The sequence below is a fragment of the Chionomys nivalis genome, chromosome 7 (genome assembly GCF_950005125.1).
Source record: "Chionomys nivalis chromosome 7, mChiNiv1.1, whole genome shotgun sequence".
NCBI classification, from domain to species: domain Eukaryota; kingdom Metazoa; phylum Chordata; class Mammalia; order Rodentia; family Cricetidae; genus Chionomys; species Chionomys nivalis.
Window position 1 is genome coordinate 82,427,812 of NC_080092.1, and position 20,963 is coordinate 82,448,774.

General features: G+C 52.0%; 1 protein-coding gene across 1 annotated transcript; it reads right to left on the minus strand.

Moving 5' to 3' along the window:
* Positions 1-3,001: 3,001 nt before the first annotated feature.
* Positions 3,002-20,486, minus strand: Itga2b (integrin subunit alpha 2b). The gene is made up of 30 exons (XM_057775485.1): positions 20,299-20,486; positions 18,281-18,402; positions 18,095-18,192; positions 17,828-17,990; positions 17,557-17,606; positions 17,134-17,179; positions 16,910-17,038; positions 16,543-16,590; positions 16,363-16,406; positions 16,147-16,200; positions 15,970-16,022; positions 15,602-15,813; positions 11,787-11,969; positions 11,509-11,554; positions 11,317-11,421; positions 11,166-11,221; positions 10,921-11,072; positions 10,683-10,808; positions 10,298-10,365; positions 10,044-10,191; positions 7,790-7,882; positions 7,510-7,589; positions 7,149-7,229; positions 6,840-6,939; positions 6,581-6,733; positions 6,344-6,466; positions 5,754-5,876; positions 5,470-5,571; positions 5,165-5,281; positions 3,002-3,214 (listed from the first exon to the last, which is right to left on the minus strand). Exons 1-30 carry the CDS (start codon positions 20,484-20,486, stop codon positions 3,161-3,163), a joined length of 3,117 nt encoding a protein of 1,038 aa, XP_057631468.1. The 3' UTR covers positions 3,002-3,160.
* Between the last annotated feature and the right edge of the window lie 477 nt (positions 20,487-20,963).

Genomic DNA, 20,963 nt, shown 5'->3' on the forward strand with positions numbered 1-20,963 from the left:
TCTGGCTGGTGTTCCATGATCACAGCTGAATCTTCAAGACTCACAGCCGTGTAGCTGGAAACCTGTTCTGGAACTCGCCATGCATGGATGTCAAGTCACCGTTTTCAGAATTTAGCATTTCAGGGATCTCTGGGTACAATCGAGTATCCGCTCTCATGAGGTGAATCTGCTCACCTCTGGCTTTCCTGGACACCTCGGATGTTCAGTGTCAAGGTAGAGCTACAAGGTGTGCCTGCTCACCTGCACCCCCGCCTCTCTCTAGGAGACATGCGCCCCAGGCCCCCCCCCCAGCCACAGCCACAGCGGCCACCCTCCTTGCCAGAACTTGCTCCCACCTCAGCCCTCTGTCACTGCCCGAGCTTTCTGTCTGAACTCCTTATCCCATGCAGCAGTGCAACTCATTCATTCCTCAGCTCAGCTGTCAGAGACCTCTCCCCAGCTAACTAACTGCTCTTTAACTCAACTTCGGAAAGAGGTGACTCTGACAGCACCCACATACGCTCTCTCCTCTCCTCCCCTCTTCTCTCCTCCCACATTCTCTCCTTCCCCTCCCCTCTCCTTCCCTTTTCCCCCCTCATCCACATGCCCCCCCCATCTCTATTTCTTTCTGTACCCTCAGCACTGCGGTTAAACTCAAAGTCTTGAACACACGAGGTAGTTGTTCTTCCATTGAACTCAGTTTTCTTTTTCTTAATTTTTTTTTTGTGTGTGTGTAATAGAAATAGTGACCTTTATTAAGAAAGAATGGGGCTTGGAACTGAAGAGGTGACTCAGAGATTAAGAGCACTGACTTCTCTTCCAGAGGTCCTGGGTTTCACTTCCCAGCTGCCATAACTGTTTGTAACTCCAGTTCCAGGGGATCCAACACCTCACATAGACATACATGAGCCAAACACCAATGTACATAAAATAAAATAAGAAAGAGACGGGAATGGGGCAGTGCACTGTGGAAAATCAAACGCTAAAGCCCCTCTTTTGAGACAGAGTCTAATGTAACCCAGGCTGGCCTCAAACCCTCAGACTCACTGTTCAGTTGAAGATGATCTCACACTTCTGAACCTACTGTCTCCACCTCATGGGTTCTATACAACATGCATGTGCTACCTCTCCTGATTTACAGTGCCACTGGCTGACCAAGGGGCTTCTTCTTATTATTATTATTTGTTTTGTTTTTCAAAACAGGGTTTCTTGGTTTCTCTGTAGCTTTGGTGCCTGTCCTGGAACTCGCTCTGTAGGCCAGGCTGGTCTCGAACTCACAGAGATCCACCTGCCTCTGCCTCCTGAGTGCTGGGATTAAAGGCGTGCACCACCACTGCCCGGCATGAGGTCTTCTTGTATTCTTGTGTGTTAGGTAAGCACCCTACTAAGAGCTACGTCTCTAGTCATGTACTATTATTATCATTATTACTATTATTATTACTATTATTACTTTTTGAGACATGATCTCAAAATAAGTTGCCCAGCCTGGCCTTGAACTCACTCTGTAGCCCAGCAGGCTGTGAACTTGTGATGCTCCTGTCTCTACTTCCAGAACAGCTGGTATTACAAACCTGGTCCCTTCCCTCTATTTCCACTGACAGTGTAAGTCCAATGGGATAGAGACCAGCTTTGTTTACTGCTCAGTCCTCAACCCACTTTGATATAGTTCTAGCACATGTTATGTGCTCAAAAACCATTTCTGGCTGGGCAGTGGTGGTGTATGTCTTTAGTCTCAGTACCCAGGAGGCAGAGGCAGGAGGATCTTTGAATTCTAGGCCAGCCTGGTCTACAGAGTGAGTTTCAGGACAGCCAGGGCTACACAAAACAAAACAACAAAACAAAAAGCCCAAAACATTTCTGGAACATGTAAATCAGCAAACCCATGGGATTCCAGAGGATAGCCTGACCTCTGCCCCCTATCCTGACCTCTGCCCCTAATTTCAATCCCCACAGCTACCTTCTCCCCCTCATCCCATTTCCTAGCAGACCTGTTTCCTCAGAAGGAATGGCATCAGGGTGACTGTAGGGGGCAACAACTGCTGTCCCCTCCCTGGGGACACTGTCCTCCTCAAGCTGGGCTCAGCCAGCTTCCTTCCACCTTCTTCCTCTGAAACACCACTGTAAAGGTTGTTGGAGGAAGGGGAGAGAAGAAAGGAATGTCATTTTCCCAAGTGATGGAGGTGGTTCTTGTATTTTATCTGTTGCTTTCATTGGTTAACTAATAAAGAAAACTGCCTTAGCCCATTTATAGGCCAGCCCTTAGGTGGGTGGAGTAAACAGACAGAATGCTGGGAGAAAGAAGCCGAGTCAAGGAGTCGCCATGATTCTCCCACTCCAGACAGATGCAGGTTAAGATCTTCCCTGGTAAGCCAGCTCATGGTGCTACACAGAATATTAGAAATGGGTTAGATCAATATGTAAGAGCTAGCCAATAAGAGGCTGGAACTAATGGGCTAGGCAGTGTTCAAAAGAATACAGTTTCCGTGTAATTATTTCAGGGCATAAGCTAAGCCATGCGGGCGGCCGGGTGCCGGGGACGCAGCCCCGCAGCACATATTACTACACCCAAGGCTTGGACTATTCTGAGATTTGTCCCTCCAAAACTATGGACAATGCATAGCTCAAAGCTGCCCACCAGAGAGTCGGGCATGATGGCTTCTGTGTCTTTAATTCCAGTACCGGCAAAGTCGAAGTAGATTGATCTCTCTGGGTTTGAGGTCAGCCTGGTCTACACACTGAGCTCCGGGCCAGTCAGGCCTATGTAGTGAGATACAAAACTGCTTACCAGGAGCCCAGCATTTCTTCTCTGGTGCTCCTGACTCCCCTTTCACTGCCCACTGAGTCTAGCTCTTCCACCATTCAGTCCTGGCTCCTCACACCTGCCATCCTGCTCCCTACTGCCCGGCAGCCATTAGCTGCCTTGTTGGTAGAGAATTACTCTGCTCAAACTGCTTAGTCCCGGCAAACATCCCCTCACCTCCCCCTTATCCTCTGACTCCGAGGCGGCATGGTGGATATTGCTATGAACCTGTTTATTAGACACTAGGAAGGGGATGTGTCCACTCTGCTGGGCAGGGAAGACCCCATGGAGTGGTTTGAACCCATGGAGTTCTGAGTGGGCACAACTGGGAGGAGACAGGAGGTGAAGCAGCCAGCCAGCCCCTCACGACTGAGCACCAGGTCACTCTTCCTCATCTTCCTCCAGAGGTGGTCGATTCCGCTTGAAGAAGCCAGCCTGCAGGGGTGAGGGGTGGCACAGGAGCTGGGGTCCGGCACAGAGACAGGGTTCACACCCCAGAGAATCATTGAGGAAGTCTGCTAGAAACCAGCTGCCTCAAAGCCCATGCGACAGAGTTTCATCCCCAGCATGAGAAGGGGGATTTTTTAAACTGGGAGATGTCCCCCCATAAATTAGAAAAAATACATTTTATTTATTTATGTGTGTGTACGTTTGGAGGTCAGAGGGCAGCTTTCAAGGATTGGTTCTCTTGCTCTACTATATGGGCCCCAGGATTAGAACACAGGTCATTAGGCTTGGTGTAAGTACTCTAATGCCCTGAGCCATCTCAATAACCTCTGCTTTGTTTTTCTGAGACAAGATCTCAGGTAGCCCCAGCTGTCCTAGAACTTGCTTTGTAGCTTGTGCTCCTGAGCTCGTAGGGTTGTATCTTTGTCACCATGCTTGGCTTTAAATTTTCTGCTTCTCCATTACTCAGACCTATGTTCCCCAGCACACAGAAATGAGTGACCCTCTTAGGAGCCAGGGCCAGGCTCTAGATCCTCCGGCCTCCCATCTTGCTCAGGGGAAGGACAGTGCAAATACTGTCATAGTAAACTTCAGCTTGACACAAACCTAAAGTCACTGAGGAAGAGAAAACCTCAACTGAAAAATTACCCAGATCAGTAGGGCCTGGAGGTACACGCCTTTAAACCCAGCACTCTGGAGGCAGAGGCAGGCAGATCATCTCTAAGTCCGAGGCTAGCCTGGTCTACAGAGCTAGTTCCAGAACACCCAGTACTACACAGAGAAACCCCACCTCAAAAAGCAAACAAAAATTGTCCAGGTCAGATTGGCCTGTAGTCATGCCTTTGAGGCATTTTCTTTTTGAAAAAAAAAAAAAAAAATTACTATTTATTTTGTATTTGCATTGGTATTTTGCCCGAATGAGGGTGTCAGATCTTAGAGTTTCAGACAGTTGTTAGTTGCCATGTAGCTGCTGGGACTTGAACCTGGGTCCTATGGAAGAGCCGTCAGTGCTCTCAACTTCTGAGTCATCTCTCCAGCCTCAAAATTAATTATTTTTATTTTACGTGTGAGGACATTTTGATTTTGCCTGCATGTGTGTCCGTGTACCACCTGCATGCCTGGCACTAAAGAAACACGAAGAAGCTGTCAGAGCCCCTGGAACTGGAGTTAGGCAGGGTTCTAGCCACATGAGGGTGCCGGAAGGGGACACTGCTCCTCCGGAAGAGCAGCCAGTGTTTTTCTGTTAGCCCGCTCACCCTTACAGCCTCGGTGAGACCTTGTCTTCATGGCTAACTGATGTAAGAAGCCCAGCCAGCTGCGGGTGGTGCCATCCCTGGGCAACTGTTCCAAGACGGGCAGGCAAGGAAGTAGGGGGTGTAAGCCACTGTCCTTCAAGGCCTCAACTTCATTTCCTGCCTCGCTTCTCTGTTGACTGTTTTGTTTTTGAGACAGGGTTTCTCTGTAGCTTTGGTGCCTGTCCTGGAACTAGCTCTTGTAGACCAGGCTGGCCTCGAACTCACAGAGATCCGCCTGCCTCTGCCTCCCGAGTGCTGGGATTAAAGGCGTGCGCCACCACCGCCTGGCTTGCTTCTCTGTTGACTGTAAAATGTACGATGAAATAAACCCTTTCCTCCCCAAGTTTCTTTTGGTCATGGTGTTTTTATCCCTGCGACAGAGGAGGAGAGCCCTGCCCATCACCTTCAGGAAGTTCTCAGCGGGTCTCAATTTCCTCTGACTTCCTGACAGTGGGGGAGGGGTCCGAACACCTGAGGATTTCAGGCATCCTGCTAGTAGGGATGAGAGGGATTGGCCCAGCAGAAGTCCTCAGAAAAATGACATTCTAATAGTGGCTATGTGAGTGAGACAGGTCCCGTATCGTATCTCTGGTCTCCTAGCTTGTGATCCCCTGGGAACTCTGTGCCCCCCTTCCAGTCTCACCTTCCACATGGCCAAAATCAGCAGGGTGAGCAGCAGCAGACCGCCCAGGACTCCCACCAGCACCCACCAGAGAGGAATGGCCCTCTCCTCCAAGGCCCGAAGCAGCTGTGTCTGCACCTGAGGCCAAACTGGACGTTACTTCAAGGGGCCTGTGACCAGCGAGGACCAAGCTGTCTCCTAGTAACCAAACCTCAGTCCTACTGAGAGCCCGCCCCTCAACCTCAGACAGACTTCGTCCTTCAATCCACGGAGGCCCCGCCCCACGCTGGCTGGGCGCTGACAGCCGGAGATCTAGGGTCGCTCACCAGAGCTTGTCCGCTGGGCAAGCTGATCGCTGGCACCGAGTAGGGTAGGGAGGAAACGTTGAACCAGGCGTGCGACTGCAGCACAAACTGCTCCTGCGACCTCTGTAGGGGGCGGGGGTGACAGTCGCTTACCGCGGCCACTCGAGGCCGAGGCAGGGAGGTGGCGGCGATCCAAGCCCGGGACTCACAATTGCCCCTCCCCGCCCCAAGGTGTGAACCTGCTGAAGCCCGGAGCAAACTCCGGCCCCGCCCCCACAGGCCCCGCCCCCCGCGTCCAGCCCCACCTTGCGGAGGCTGGGCAGTCCCAGCATAGCCCGCACCGTGACCATGGCTCGCTGCCCGCGCAGCATCTCCTGCAGCTCACACTCCACCACCGTACAGGGCGCTGAGTCTGAGTCGTTGCAACTCTGAGGGGGACGGGTCGGAAGTCCCCAGGACCTCCTGTCAGTCATCCCCCATCAATCTCAATTAACCCAACACAGAGAGCCAGGAGGGTCAGGAAACACCGGTTTCTGACCGAGCTTCAGATGGTTTCTCTATATTCTGCTTGCTCAACATTCCCAGGGATACTGGGACGACGCCCGTAGCCAGGGGTCACCCATAGGCTGCAGTACTCGTTTTTTTGTGATATTGTTTTGGTCTCTCTCTCTCTGTCTATCCTGGAACTCTCTCTGTAAACCAGTCTGGCCTCGAACTCGAAGATATCCTCCTGCCTCTGCCTCCCGAGTGCTGGGATTAAAGGCATGCAGATTAAAGGCAACGCCACCAGGCCCGGCTTGCTTCAGCAGTCAGGAATCACACCTACCCACTCTTCCTGCCTCCCATCTCCTCTGGCTCCTGAGGACCCCAGGTGGAGCCCGCTGAGCCTTCTCACCACCAGAACTGGTTCCTGATGCCCTGGCTGCTTGGGTCCCTGCAAGAACGCCTGTCTGCGCTCGCGCTGGTGATGGCCCTGGCGAAGGAGGGAAGGGCTGAGAGTAGGTCGTCTCCAGTCCAGCTGGGAAGGACAAGAGCGCAGTGAAATCGCTTCCAGGGTCTGCACCCACACCCTGCTCTGGGCTGTTGGTCTGTCGTCTGTCCCTCACGGCTCCTTCCCCCGCCCTCGCCTCACCTTGAGAGGCTTGGGGGTCGGCTGAGAGGAGCAAAGGAGACCCCCCTGGGGCTGCACATCCAGGATGTTGAGCAAGTCTGAGGGCTGGGACTGGCTGGGGAAGCGGATGACCAGTCGGAGGCCGTTCACAGCGCCAGGGCCATTGTTGTGGAGCTGGGGGTGGGGAGGTGGGCCAGCGGATGCTGATGATGACTCAACTGCCAGCCTGCAGATCCCAGGACCTCCCCCACCCCAGTCTTGCCCAGAGGCTCCTCCCTACCTCATAGGTGTGTTCCACCCTGGGGACCCAGCTGTCCAAGCCATCCTGCTCCCTGTCACCTTCTTCTGGGGCCACCACCAGGGAGGCAGGGAAGGAATTCCTGCAAGTGACCAAGCCCCCAAAGTGTGGTGGATCGTCCAGGACCCCTCAAACTTTACTCTTTTGCTTCATGAGATGCTGGGATTGGGACCACGGTCTTCTACATGTTAATCACGCTGGCTACACTCCTCCTCCTCCTCCTTCTCCTCCTTCTCCTCAGAACAATACAGGCCCCTTTGCCATTTCCCCTTCCCACACATCGTCTCTCACCCTCGAAGCTCCACTGCGGCCTCAGCTTGGACTGCCACAGGCAACAGCAGAACATCACTGTTTGGATTCTGGCTGTTCTTGCTGGAGGGGAGAAGGTAAGAAGAAAATGAGGATCACCCGCCCTTTGGAGTGGACCCAGAATTTTAGACAGCTCAGGGGGAGTTAATCCCACCCTCAACAGCATACCGTACTCAGGCTAGACCTGAGAAACAAAGTCCTCTAGGACCCCAAGATTCAGAAACAAGTCACCGAGGGAGAAAGGGAACAGGGCACTCTGGAAGGCCTTTCTGTGTGGAAGGCTTTCTGCATGAGGGGCTAATGGAGGAAGGGCAGTAGACAGCCACGCCGCCCAGCGCGGTACCTCCTGATCTGAAGCTGGAAGGACACATACTCTCCGGCTTCTTCCAGATTCTCCACACTCACCAACATTGTGATTTTTATCTGGAAGAGGGAAGAAGTGAACTCACTACCCCAGTGTCCACTCTGGGCCCAGTCCTCCAGAGCCACCATTTTTACCCCCCAGCGCCACATCCCCAGGATCCTACCCAACCTAGGATGCAGCTAGAGTTGGAAGACCTCCTGACTCCCACCTGAGACCCCCCCACCTGGTTGTCCCCCAGCCCACATCATGGAGGCCTTACCCGGGTGTCCTTCTTCATGGGGTTCCCCAGCTCGCACAATGTCACCCTGGTCTCATTCTCCTTCTTCTGGGTGCAGATGAGCCTCTCAAAGCCCTGGAGAAGAGATTCACAGACAGGTGAGAAAGAGCGGCTGTGGGGGTGGGGTGCCCTACATGTCTGCTATAAATTACATCAACAAAATAAAGCTAGGCATAGTAGCGCACACCTTTAATCCCAGCACTTGGGAGGCAGAGGCAAGATCTTTTGAGTTGGAGGCCAGCCTGGTCTACAGTGCAAATTCCAGGATAGCCAGAGCTACACAGAGAAACTCTGTCTCAAAGAAAAACGAAACGGAAACAAACTAAACCAAAATCTGTTCAGCGCTGTCAAGATGGCTTAGTTGGTTAAAAGGGCTTGCCACCAAACCTGACAACCTCTGTTTAACTCCTGGATCTCACGTCGTAGAAGACAGCTGACTCCTATGGGCTGCCCTCTGATCCCTTCACATGCTCAATGTGAACATGAGAATGTATATAAAATAAGTAGTGTATATGTGTATAAATACATATGTATACACACATATACATTATATATACCTGTGAGGTGGCTCTTGCCTATATGCCAATACTTGGGAGACTAAGGCAGAAATATCAAGAGTTCAAGACTGGCCTGGACTAAATAGTGAGTTCCTGATCAGTCTTGTCTTCAGAGTGGGACTCTTTCTCAGAAGATAAAATACTGGTCTGGGGCCAGGCAGTGGTAACGCAAGGCTTTAATCCCAGCACTCGAGAGGCAGAGCCAGGTGAATCTTTGTGAGTTCAAGGCCTACCTGGTCTACAGAGCTAGTTCCAGGACAGCCAGACACAGAGAAACCCTGTCTTGAAAAACCAAAACCAAAACAAAACTAGGCTGGGAGCTGGCTCTGTTGCATAAGCATGGGGACCTGAGTCTGATCCCAGAACCCACAGAAAAAGCGGGTGTGGGGGCACAGTTTATCATCTCAGCACCCGGGAGGTGGCGAGGGGAGGTTCCCTGGGGCCTGTGACCAGCCAGTCTGGCTGAACCTGTGAGCCTCAGGTTCAGACAGTGAGAGACTTGTCTCAAAAAAAAACAAGCAAACAAACAAAAACAAAAGACGATGGACACTTGGAGGATGACGCCCAAGCCTGACTTCTGGCTTCCACGGGCATGTGCACAGATGTCATTACGCTCTTGCACACCCAAGCCTGACTTCTGGCTTCCACAGGCATGTGCACAGATGTCACTACGCTCTTGCACACGTGCACACACAAATATTGAATTTAATTTAAAAAATTTCTCTATAGCCGGGCGGTGGTGGCGCACGCCTTTAATCCCAGCACTCGGGAGGCAGAGGCAGGCGGATCTCTCTGAGTTCGAGACCAGCCTGGTCTACAAGAGCTAGTTCCAGGACAGGCTCCAAAACCACAGAGAAACCCTGTCTCGAAAAACCAAAAAAAAAAAAAAAAAAAAAAATTTCTCTATAAGTGCCTGCCAACATTAAGGGAAAAGACTAAGCCAGTAAATTGTGTGTATATGTATGTATACATGGGTATACGTGTGTGGATGTGGAAATGAGAGGTTATTGGTATCGTTCCCCGATTGTTCTCTATGTTTATTCATTTATTTATTGAGACAGGGTCTCATGGATGCGGCTAGCCCGCCTGGTCAATTAGCTTTTGGGTTATATCCACCATCAAATCCCTAGCACTGGAGTTGGAGGCTCACACTGCCATGCCTGGCTTTCCCCATGGGAGTCCAAACCCAGGTTCTCCACTTGCATGGCAGGAACTTTACCAACTGAGCCGTCACCCCACAGCCCCAGGTTAACCAGGTTTTAGTAAACACCGACTTTCTAATATGTTCTTCAAATTCATACCATCAGCCTGCATTTCTTTCTTTTTTTAAAAAATATTTATTTATTTATTATGTATACAATATTCTTTCTGTGTGTATGCCTGAAGGCCTGAAGAGGGCACCAGACCTCATTATAGATGGTTGTGAGCCACCATGTGGTTGCTGGGAATTAAACTCAGGACCTTTGGAAGAGCAGGCAATGCTCTTAACCACTGAGCCATCTCTCCAGCCCCCTGCATTTCTCATATGTACACCACACCTATATGCGCTGCATCTAAAGGATGAAAACTTCATACATCTTCATAGCAAAGCATAAGAGCCCTGAAGATTTGGGTAGGAGCCCGGAATCAAGGCTCTCATCCCTGCTGCCCGCTGGCTATACCCCAGCGTGGCACCTCACCTCAACGTTGCTGAGAGCCCGCATGTAGTGGGCACCTGGCGGCAAGTGCACAGCCAGCTCTGCCTCATAGGCTCCCTCGCCCTCGTTGGCTGCATCAATTTTCAGCTCCAACACGTTGTCAGCACCAATCAGAAGCGGGGAGTCCCCCCTGTGTGGGGGGGGGAGGTGCTGGGTTTAGAACCAGAGGCCAGGAGGAGGAGTGGGTCTCCTGGGGCACGGAGGGACAGGATAGGTAGAGTGGGGGACCCTCTCACACAGTGGCTGCGAGCTGAAGCTGGGGCACACATAGGTCATCTTCCCCACAGTCCAGGATGATCCGGGTCTAGGGGACATAATAGGATGTCTGGGTAAGCTGAGGGCTTGTGAGGTTTTGGGATCACCTCAGAGCTTAGGGAACAACAGTGCCTCCAGGGGTCCCTTCAGACTTCGGGGAGTGGGGAATGGGATACAGTGCAAAGGTTTGGGGAGATGCCAAAGTTCTGGTGATAGTAGGGCTTGAGTCTACAGCAGTGGTTGGGAGACACTGAGATTTGGCGAATTTCATCAGGATTTGGGGGTGACTTCAAGGTTCAGGATTCCCTAATCTTAATCCCTTTACCAGGGATCTTGCACCCTCCTTGCTTGTCCCGCTGTCCCTACCTGCTCCAGGACATAGGTTTCTCCATGCAACACCACATTAGGGGCTACTCCAGTCTCTTCTCGGGGCAGCGACACGTTGAGGCTGAGCACAATAGGGCTCAGCTTGTCTCGGAAGTCGGCCTCATCCTAGGAGAGGGCAAGAGTCTGCTGCTGGGCCCACACCCTTTGCTGGAGCCCTAGGGTTGTTTGAACTGCCTGCAGGGAGAACCCAGCTCCGCCCGTTCTAGCCTGAGCGTACTCGAAGGAAAGCCTCAGTGGTGTGGCAGATAGTTCTGTTTCTTCCGCCCAGGTCCAGGCTCAGGGTGAGGCTCGCCTGTTGGGAGGCCAGCAGGAGCACGCGGCGGCCCTGCCGGTGCTTCTGCAGGTCCAGCTGCAGTTCTGCCTTTAGATCTGCCAGGCAGGCAAGCAGGAAGGACCCAGGTCTCCCTCTAGTGGAGACAAGCAGACCTCCCTTCCTCCAGCCCCTCCCTCCACGCCACTCACGCAGCTTCTGAGGAATGTTGTGTCCTGTTGCTCCCACACACATCTGGATGTTGAAGCTGCAAAGACGAGAGCAGGTTTGGGGGTTGGGGCCTTAGAGAGGCCTTAGAGAGGCCCCAACCCCCTGCCGAGTCTGTGACCTCCGCCTCCTCACCAGCTGACTGGTGTCTGGGTCTGTTCCAGGACACAGTTCTTCAGGGTGGGATTGAGGGAGTCTTGAACCAGCAGTTGGGCAGTGGCCATCACCACAGGCTGAGCTCTAATGGGATCAGAGGCGGCTCACCACCGTGTCCCTGCTGACCCAGCCTCCTCTGATGATGTCGCCCTTCCCCCAGCCAGTGCTCACCTGTACACAGCCACTTTGCTAGCCCCATAGGCTCCCACTATCAGGTCTATAGACAGAGGGAGAAGGGTCGAAGGTGGGCATTAGAGTAGCCATGGAGCAAGTCTTTATCTTCCCAAAAGTTCCCCACACCATCAGCCCCCTGGACGTTCTGCCCCCAAGCCTAGCCTCCCAGCCACACCAGGCAGGCCAGACATGGACCCCCAGCTGTTTGTCTCCCCATGTTTCCAGTAAGCACCCAAAGGCCTGTCGTGACTAGGTTGGATGCAATCCACGGGCACCTGGGTATCCATTCTCATCGATGTCTACAGCACCACGAAGGGAGAAGCCAAAGCCAGAGCCCGCGGAGAAGGGGCTGTCCAGGACCTGGGAGGGGCGCGGACTCAGCCCCTCACTCTGACCCAGGAACACCAGCACTTGGCCTTGACCACTGGGACCCCCATAGGGGGCGGCCACAGCGACATCTGGAAGGAGAGAAGAAATGTGTCTGTTTGTGATTGGAGTCTCCCCAGGGGAAGCTACCAGTCTCTCCTGAGTCTTCTCTAGGGAGGCTCTGGGAGACCAGGAGAAGGGTACAAAGTCTGTATCAAGGAGGCAGGAGAGAGATCAGTCAAGTATTAACAACGATATAAAAGCTCCAATAGCCCTCACTGTCCATCAAGGGAAATGCGCAGGCAGGACTCCATTTACTCCTGATAATTGGGGGTCATTATCCTGTTTGCTCTTATTATTGCTAATTTGAGACAGGGTTTTTTGTTTTGTTCCAGTTTTGCTTTGTTTTGTTTTTTGGTTTGATTTGTTTTTTCTGAGATATGGTCTCTCTTTGTCGCCCTGGCTGTTCTGGAACTTCCTTGAAGACCAGGCTGGCCTCAAACTCACAGGGATCTGCCTGCCTCTGCCTCCCTGAGCTGGGATTAAAGGTGTTCAATACCAGGCCCATGAGACAGGGTGGTGTATATTTAAGCAGCTGAGAAGGACTTTGAACTTCTGGCCCCCTGCCTCCACCTCCCTTGTGCTAGGAGGACCTGGTACGGTCACCACCACACCTGGCTTGTGCCGGGCTGAGGTTTTGTGCATGTTAGGGAAACTCTCTATTAGCTCAACTATAACCCTGCGCCCTTAATTCCTATTTTAGAAGAAGATTAAATAACTGAGTCCAGACCAGGGTAGCATACTTGTTAGTAAGCATGAGATCCTAGATTCAATTCCCAGTATGATAAAAAAAAAATGTAGGCCTCTACACCTTTAATATCAACATTCTTGAGGCAGAGGTAGGTAGATCTCTGTGAGTTCAAGGCCAGCTTGATGTATATTCTGAGTTCCAGGCCAGTGAGGGCTACATGGTGAGACCCCGTCTCAAAACATAAAATCAAACTGAACAGCAAATACACACTAACTGGAGCCTATTTCCCAGATGCTAACACAGTTTCACCTTCACCATGCAGACAAGCTCACAGTCACAGCACAGGTTGATCACCGCCAAAGCTTTTTTTTTTTTTTTTTTTTTTGGTTTTTCGAGACAGGGTTTCTCTGTGGCTTTGGAGCCTGTCTTGGAACTAGCTCTGTAGACCAGGCTGGTCTCGAACTCACAGAGATCCGCCTGCCTCTGCCTCCCAAGTGCTGGGATTAAAGGCGTGCGCCACCATCGCCCGGCACCGCCAAAGCTTTTAAGACCTTCCCTGAGAGTGTATCTGATAGCAGTCTGTGGACATGCTCATAGGCCATGTCTGTGGCGTGGGAGGTTTTTCTGTCCATGTGTTGCTTTTATGGGTTAATGAATAAAGAAACTGCTTAGCCTGTAAATAGGGCAGAACTTAGGGCGGGGAAAAATGAACTGAATGCTGGGAGAAGGAAAGGAAGGCGGGGGGGGGGGGGGGCATGGAGCCGCTGCCAGAGATAGATGCAGGTCAGAACTTTAGCTGGCAGCCATGTGGCGATATACAGAATAACAGAGATGGGTTAGTGGGTTAGTTTAGGATATGAGTTTAGCCAGAAATAGGCTTAAGCTATTGGCCAAACAGTATTGCAAATAACAATGGTTTTCTGAGTGGTTATTTCGTGGCTGGGTGGCTGGGATGAACAAGCGACCCTTCCCCCAACACGTATATGTGTCTTAATCATCTTCCCTCTACCTTCTGATTTTGTTTACACCATGTCTTCGTAATTTCCTTGATCACCATAATCATAACTCCAACAAAAATGTTTAATCCCAGCCATCAGGACAGAGGCAGGTGGATTTCTGTGAGTTCAAGGTCAGTCTGATCTATGACTACTTGGAGAGTTCCAGGTCAGCCAAGGCTACACAGTGAGATCCTGTCTCAAAAACAAAAACACAACAAACAGAGGCCTCTGACCACGGTGGTGTCCTCGAGTCCGTGGCCTCCTCTCTGTCCTGGTCTTGGTCTTCGTGGCTTTGACCGTTTGACTCACTGTTCATTATTTCGGCCTTCTTGCCCCATGGCCAGTTTTGGGTCAGCCTGACCAGACTCTGTCTGGAGCTAATTCAGCTCAGGGTTGCAGAGACACAGAGCAGACGGGGGGGGGGGGGGCACTATGGCTCCTAATCTCCAGCCGTCCTCTGAACCCATGGGGATCCCCACCGCACCTGTTTCTAACCGTCTCTGGTCTCCTGAGCTGTCAGCCCCATTTCCTTCGATAAGAGACCCTACTGATCACTCTCTTCCTGCTTTCTCCCTGTGACCCTTGAACTGGCACCTCCTGCCTCTGGATGGAGTGTCTGCATCCCTAGGCATCACAGGGGCTCTCGTCTGGCTGAACCCTCCAGTTCCCCACATTTTCCCTCTGTATTCATTACACTCCACATGAATGAAAACCATCTTCCTGCAGCCCCAGCCCCACTCCGTGGTGGCTGTCCTTTGCCTTTCACATCGGATTGGTGACAGAGCTGTCTGCACTACCTGCTGGGAGAGCCACCTCTGCTCATACCCTGCCTCTGCCCCTGGCCCCAGTGACCTTCTGGTCCCTAAGGTGCCCTTTGTTGGTTGGGTTTGTTTTTTGTTTTTCAAGACAGGGTTTCTCTGTAGCTTTGGAGTCTTTCCCCGAACTCTCTGTGTAGACCAGGCTGGCCTCAAGCTCACAGAGATCCCCCTGCCTCTGCCTCCCGAGTGCTGGGATTAAAGGTGTGCACCACCACTGCCAGACTAGTTTGACTGGTTTTTTGTCAGAGGGTTTTAAGTATCCCAGGCTTCTCTCCAGCCTCTTAGGTAGCAGAGGGTGACCTGCCCTTCCTGCCTCACTTCCTGGGTGCTAGGATTACTGGTAAGCACCACCGTACTGGCCTGGGTTGGTTCTGGTCCCTGCCACCAATGAGCTCATCCTCTTTAAAGCCCATGATGCTTTCCCGGTTGCATCTAACTGTACCTTTCAGGAATGAGGGGCCCACTTGGCCCATCCTTTCTCCTCCTCAAAGTATTCTCTTAGAGTTTTGGACCACCATTCTCCTGGTTCCTCTTCCACCTGTCTGAACACTGTTTCCCAGAGTCACCTTCTCTGGGTGTCCCTAAATGCTCTTGCTCCCCACGGTTCTACGCTGGGCCTCTTCTTACCTCACGGGCTCTGGACCCCATCCATTCTTCCCTGTTCTCTATCTCACCTTCAGCCCTCTCTGGCGGAAGTGTGGAAAGTCAATTGCGACAGTTCTCAGTTCTCACCATATTTCTACGCCCAAGGCCTTCACGCCCAGCTAACCCAGAACTGAACTACAGACTCCTTGCTCCCTACTCCCACTCAACACCTTTCTCTTCCTGACCCCATATTCCATTTCCAATCCAGCCTTAATAGGCCTAGCCCTAAATATCTGCTGAAGTCACCGCATCTCTGACTCCATTCTCCAAACCTGCAGGCAGGGGTCATCAAGCTGGGATCTAGACAAAATGTCCTAACTGGATTCCTTGAACTCTGATGCCCGTTCTCAAGTCAGCCGCCAAGCCCTCTCTGGCTCCCGCTGCCCAAGGTCTCAGCCTCCCTCATACTGGGATTCCAGGTGTACTCCACCCACGACAACTGCCTTAATTAAGTCCATCGTCGTTAGGACGATTAGCCCTCTTAAGGTTAAAAGCAGCAGCTCTTTACTCACCGTTATAGCCATCCCGGTTGAGGTCACCCAGGGGGGCAATGGCAGATCCAAACCTTCCATAGAGTTGAGTGCCAGTCAGCAGGAGAGTAGCCGTACCCAGAGCATGGGGGTCCCGAGGCTGCAGAAACAAGTATACGCGGCCCACCTCGGCCAGCTTGCGGTCTGCCCTGTGCTCCATGTACAGTGGAGCCCCCACCAGTAGGTCATCCCTCCTGCGGATCAGATGGGCAAGGTTAGGTGCAGCTGAGCTGGGAAGACGCTAGGAATGAGGGAAGTTCTGGGCCACCCTTGGGACAAGATGAGGGTGACTCCTGCCTCTGGCAGTTGAAGACCCAACTGGGTACGGATGATACATTCCCTCCTCTCACCCGTCCCCGTTGACGTCAGTGACTGCCACGGAATGCCCGAAATATGAAGCCATCTACAAGATGAAGAACATTTTAGTCTGTGCTTCAAAATCCTCTGTCATCACCCTCATATCCCATAAACCATCCTGAGGGCCAATTCCCTGATTTTGGCTACTCCCCTGGGGCCACCGCCCTCACCTGCTCTCCGTGCAGCCGGTGCAGCGGCTGGTAGTAGGAGTCCAAAATTTCCACCTGCACGGGAGAAATACACCCAAGTGCATCATTCATCCTCCCTCCCGCGGCTTCCCACTCTCATTGAGGAAGGGCAGGGCACTGGCGAACGTGGGGGAGTAAACAAGAGGAGGAGGGTCAGGGTGTTCAGGGCGTCAAATGGTGGGGAAAGCAGGCACTCACCGCTCCTAGGGTCCAGCTCCAAGTGGGGGCACCGAATACGTACTCTGGGGAAAGCGAGGCTCAGCAAATCAGATCCTCAGTATCCTTTAGTCCATCCTCCCATAGGGATCCAGGGGAAATTGTATGGAGGTGCTCCTCCTGCCCCGGGGCTTCCCACCCGTCCCTAACAGCATTCCTTGCCTGTAGTGCTCAGATCCCCATCGAACTCGCCCACGGCCACCGAGTACCCTGAAAACGCAACACAGTTTAGCGTTTAAAGCAACGAGGAAGACCTCGGTCAGGAAAGGAGGGCCGTGAGTACCGGAGGTTATCAGTACAGACTGCATTGTGCAGGTGGAAAACGGAGGCGGGCTCGAGGTCTCACTTGAGTCCAAGGAAAGAAGGGCGAGCCAGTGTGGATGTGAATTGGACAAGTGTAGGCGAAGAGGCGGGGTCAGGGGACGGGGTGCCTTTGTGCTGGGGTTGACTACCCAAGATTGGCTTTAAGGCTCGAACAGAGGCGGGACTTGACTCTCTGAGAAGGCTGGAAAGAAGGTGCCAATGTTACCCCGGTAGCCGTCGAAGTACACTGGGTTGCTGGAGTCGAAGGTGAAACGCTGGTTGGGCACATGCCACAAAAGGGTACCCGGGCGGTAACTAGAGATGATATTCGCAATTGGAACCCGAACCAGGAGACCTAGGAAGGGCACAGGGACAGGATGTGTGGGGCCCAAGACACCTGGGTCTCCCCAAACTACGAGATGAGAGTGGGTTGTATTACTGGGTACATACCTAAAAAAAAGTAGCCGCCAGGGGCGCCAAGCACTAGCTCCCCAGCCTGAAAGGGAAGTCCTGGTCATGAGAGAGTCCCCTGTTCTGGAACAACCTTAAACCACTTTGCCAGCATGATGTTCTTTTGTTTGTTTTTCAGACAGGGATTCTCTGTTTAACAGTTCTGGCTCTCCTGGAACTAGTTCTGTAGGCCAGGCTGGTCTCGAACTCACAGAGATCCGCCTGCCTCGGACTCCCTAGTGCTGGGATTAAAGGTGTGCGCCACCATTGCCTGCCGGACTGTAAGATATTCTCATATTCACCACCACACCATCTCCTTTTAAGAGGAGTCTCACTTTTTTAACCCAGGCTGGCCTCAAACTGGAGATCCCCCGGCATCAGCCTCTAGGCCCAGCTCTCTATTTGCTTTTGCCTGCAACTTGCCTGGGTCACCGCAGAGCTGAAGCCGGCTTCACAGTATCGCTTGTCTGCGTCTACAAGAAGCAAGTGAGGGTCAGCCAAGGGGAGGCTCCGGGAGTTTGCGCTTGAGCTAGGAGTCCGGCGTGGGCGAACAAAGCTATGAGGGGCGGGGAGGAATGGAGGAGGAGCCCTAGGGGCGTGGCGTAGCAGAGGGGGCCTCTCAGGGCGCGAGGTTGGTGGCGGGGCGGGGTTTGCATCTATCAGTGGGAGGAGACAAAGGAGGAACAGCGCTTACTATAAAATTCTGAGTAAATCGAGCTCATGATGTTGCTGCGACATGGCGAGAATTCTGCGCGGCCTCCGCTTTGGAGCTGAGCCACGAAGCAGCCGCCTACCGGAGTCTTCTCTGCCTCATCGTTCTTTTCTAGGACATTCCAGTGCTGCCAGGGGGCGCAGGCCTAGAGCAGAGCCACGAGAGAGTGGGGAAAGAGCGCGATATTCGGGCTTCCCCCGTCATGTCACTGCCCTGGACTTGCTCCCTGTGACTGCCCACAGTGCCCACCACAATGACGTCATTCCAGCTGACGACCGATGCCCCAAGTCCTTGTCCGGTCTTGAAGGTTTGAAAAGACTGGTAGCCTAAGTGACGGGTCTCATCCCCTGGAAGGCACAAGAAAGGGTGGAGCTCTGGAGCCCCGCCATCCACTTCCACCTGGCTTCCCCTTTCCCTTCCATGCCGGAGACTCACTAAAGTCGAAGGACAACGAAGTGCAATTGCCACCACTGGCCTTCCAGGGGCACAGGAACACGCCACCAGTCTCCTCCTGACTTGCGCTTAGGGCCCTCGGGGCGCCCACCACGATGGACACGCTGTATAGGAAAGCTGGGTGAGCACAGTTCAGGGTCCTTCCACACTGTCCGCCACCCCAGTAGTACCTGGAAGGACGTGTGGCACAGGGGACACTGGACCCTCTTTCCTCACAGATACCCTATTAAGGTCAACCACTTCATTTTAGGGACAACTGAAACTGGACTCTTAGGAATTTCACCCGGGACTAAACCAGTTGGTTTGGTTTGGACAGGAAGGGTTTAATACTCCTGACACTCGTCCCCACTCCCTCCCGACAAGAACCAGACAAACCAAACCGTCTGCCTTGTCAAACTTAATAGATTCCCTTAGTGAGAACGGGAATAGTGAAGGGGGTGGAGAGATGGCTCCGAGGTTAAGGGCACTGACTGCTCCTCCAGAGGTCCTGAGTTCAATTCCCAGCAACCACACGGTGTCTCACAGGCATCTATAATGAGATCTGATGCCCTCTTCTGGCGTGCAGGCATACACGCAGACAGAACACTATACATAACAGATTATATATAATATATATTATATTATACACACACATATAAAGAATGACGAAGGGCGCAGAAAGCTGAAGTGGGGATGTGTAATGCTGACAGAGTTGGGGATCCTAGCAGACCCAAGTTTAAATCAGCTCTGCCATATGTAAATTAGGGGTAAGATGAGCAATTAGGCTGTTGGAAGAGTAAATGCAATACGTGTAGGAGAGGCATTTAGTGTGCCCTCAGTCACGTGCTTTTATAAAAGTGTGTATTGATAAACACGCAGGATATTTATTAAATTGTGCCCCTGGGACCAGTGCTTGGGGAAAGAGGCAGCAGAAGAGGAAGGAAAAGACTTCAGGTCCTGTCAGGCCCTCTGAGTTAACACTCAAAAGTTTGAAGACAGGAGATTTTTAAAGATTTTTTTAGATTTGCTTGTTTGTTTGACTGGGTTTTTTTTTTTTTTTTTTTTTTTTTTTGAGAGAGGGTCTCTCTGTGTAGCTCTGGCTGTCCTGGAACTCACTGTGTAGACCAGGTTGACTTCAAACTCACAGAGATCTGCCTGCCTCACCTCCCATCAAAGGAGATGTGCCATTACACCCATGGGGCTCAGGAGTTTTTTTTTTTTATTTATTTATTTGATAGAGTAGAACAGGCTGGCCTCAAACTCACAGAGATCTGCCTGCCTCTGCCTTCCAAGTGCTGGGATTAAAGGCGTGCGCCACCACCGCCCGGCCTGACAGAGTCTTCTTATGTGGCCCTGGCTATTTCATTTGTGGTGACCAACCTGCCCAGCCTCCCGAGGGCTGAGTTTACAAGCACGTGCCACCACATAGCTACAGAATCGTCAGAGCTGAGGCAACCCCAGATCCTTTCCCCGTCAAGGACAGTCTCTGGATGCAAGTCATCTTAGGAAGGGGACCTGGCTTTTGATGAAATGGCTCTTTTAGGCAATCATTATTCTACCCTGGCCCAGGCATCCAAGTGTCCATCGGGATAAACACAGCTATGAAGAGGAGCCAGGAATCTTAGCAGTTTGATCTCAAAAATGCTTACTGTTAATAATCTATCATCACTTCTTTTCAAATGTCTATAACTTGGAGATGAGGTTGAAAATGGAGAAAGGGAAGATGCAGTGGGCACTCGTATCTTTGCCAATTTCGGATGAGCGGCTGCAGGTAAAGCGTGTCATATCACTGACCCTTGCAGAAAAAGAAGACACTAACTTTTACCTTTTTTGTCAGAGTTCATCTTCCCACTGGAAACCCTCCCCGGCACCCTCACTGGAACCTGTCCCTCCCCAGAGTCCTGACAGGAGCTCAACCCAGACACTAGATTCCACCTTGCTCAACTCGGGAAAGCACGGCCACAGAGGTAATGACAGAAGGCAGTCCTCTCTCAACACCCTTATCTCCCCTTGGTGCTCACCTCCCGTGGCTGTCCTTGTGAAAGTCCAGTGAAAATCCAAAGTGGCTGCCATTGGGACCTGCATAGATGGTGAGCTTCACAGGATCCAGGTTCAAGGCCCAGGCTGGAGGAGCAGAACTAGGTCCTAAGAACAGTGGTGCGCACTGAAGGAGCCACAGGGCATGCCACATACACGACGCTCCAGCCATCGGCCTTCTCCCCACACTTCCTAAACAGGAATGAACCAGCGCTTTCCTCTTCCCCAAAGTTCCCACCACCGGAAGTTTTGACTTATCAAACTGGAGCTCAAAGCAACTGCTGAGCAGCAGGCATGGCAGAGCGTAATAGCCTCTAGATCACATGGTCTATAGAACTGCCAGGAAGGGGGACGGACCCCTGGGGATGGACGCTTATTGCTGGAAGCTATGGCTCATCCTTTTGTCCAGGACAGTTCATCTCCTAATCCTGTTGTTTCTGCTGCTTGGCTGCATCCCTTGAAATCCTTTTTCCTCTCTCTCTTTTCTTTTTCTTTCTTTCTTTCTTTCTTTCTTTCTTTCTTTCTTTCTTTCTTTCTTTTTTCTTTCTTTCCTGGGGATGGACGCTTATTTTTTTTTTTTTTTTGGTTTTTCGAGACAGGGTTTCTCTGTGGTTTTGGAGCCTGTCCTGGAACTAGCTCTTGTAGACCA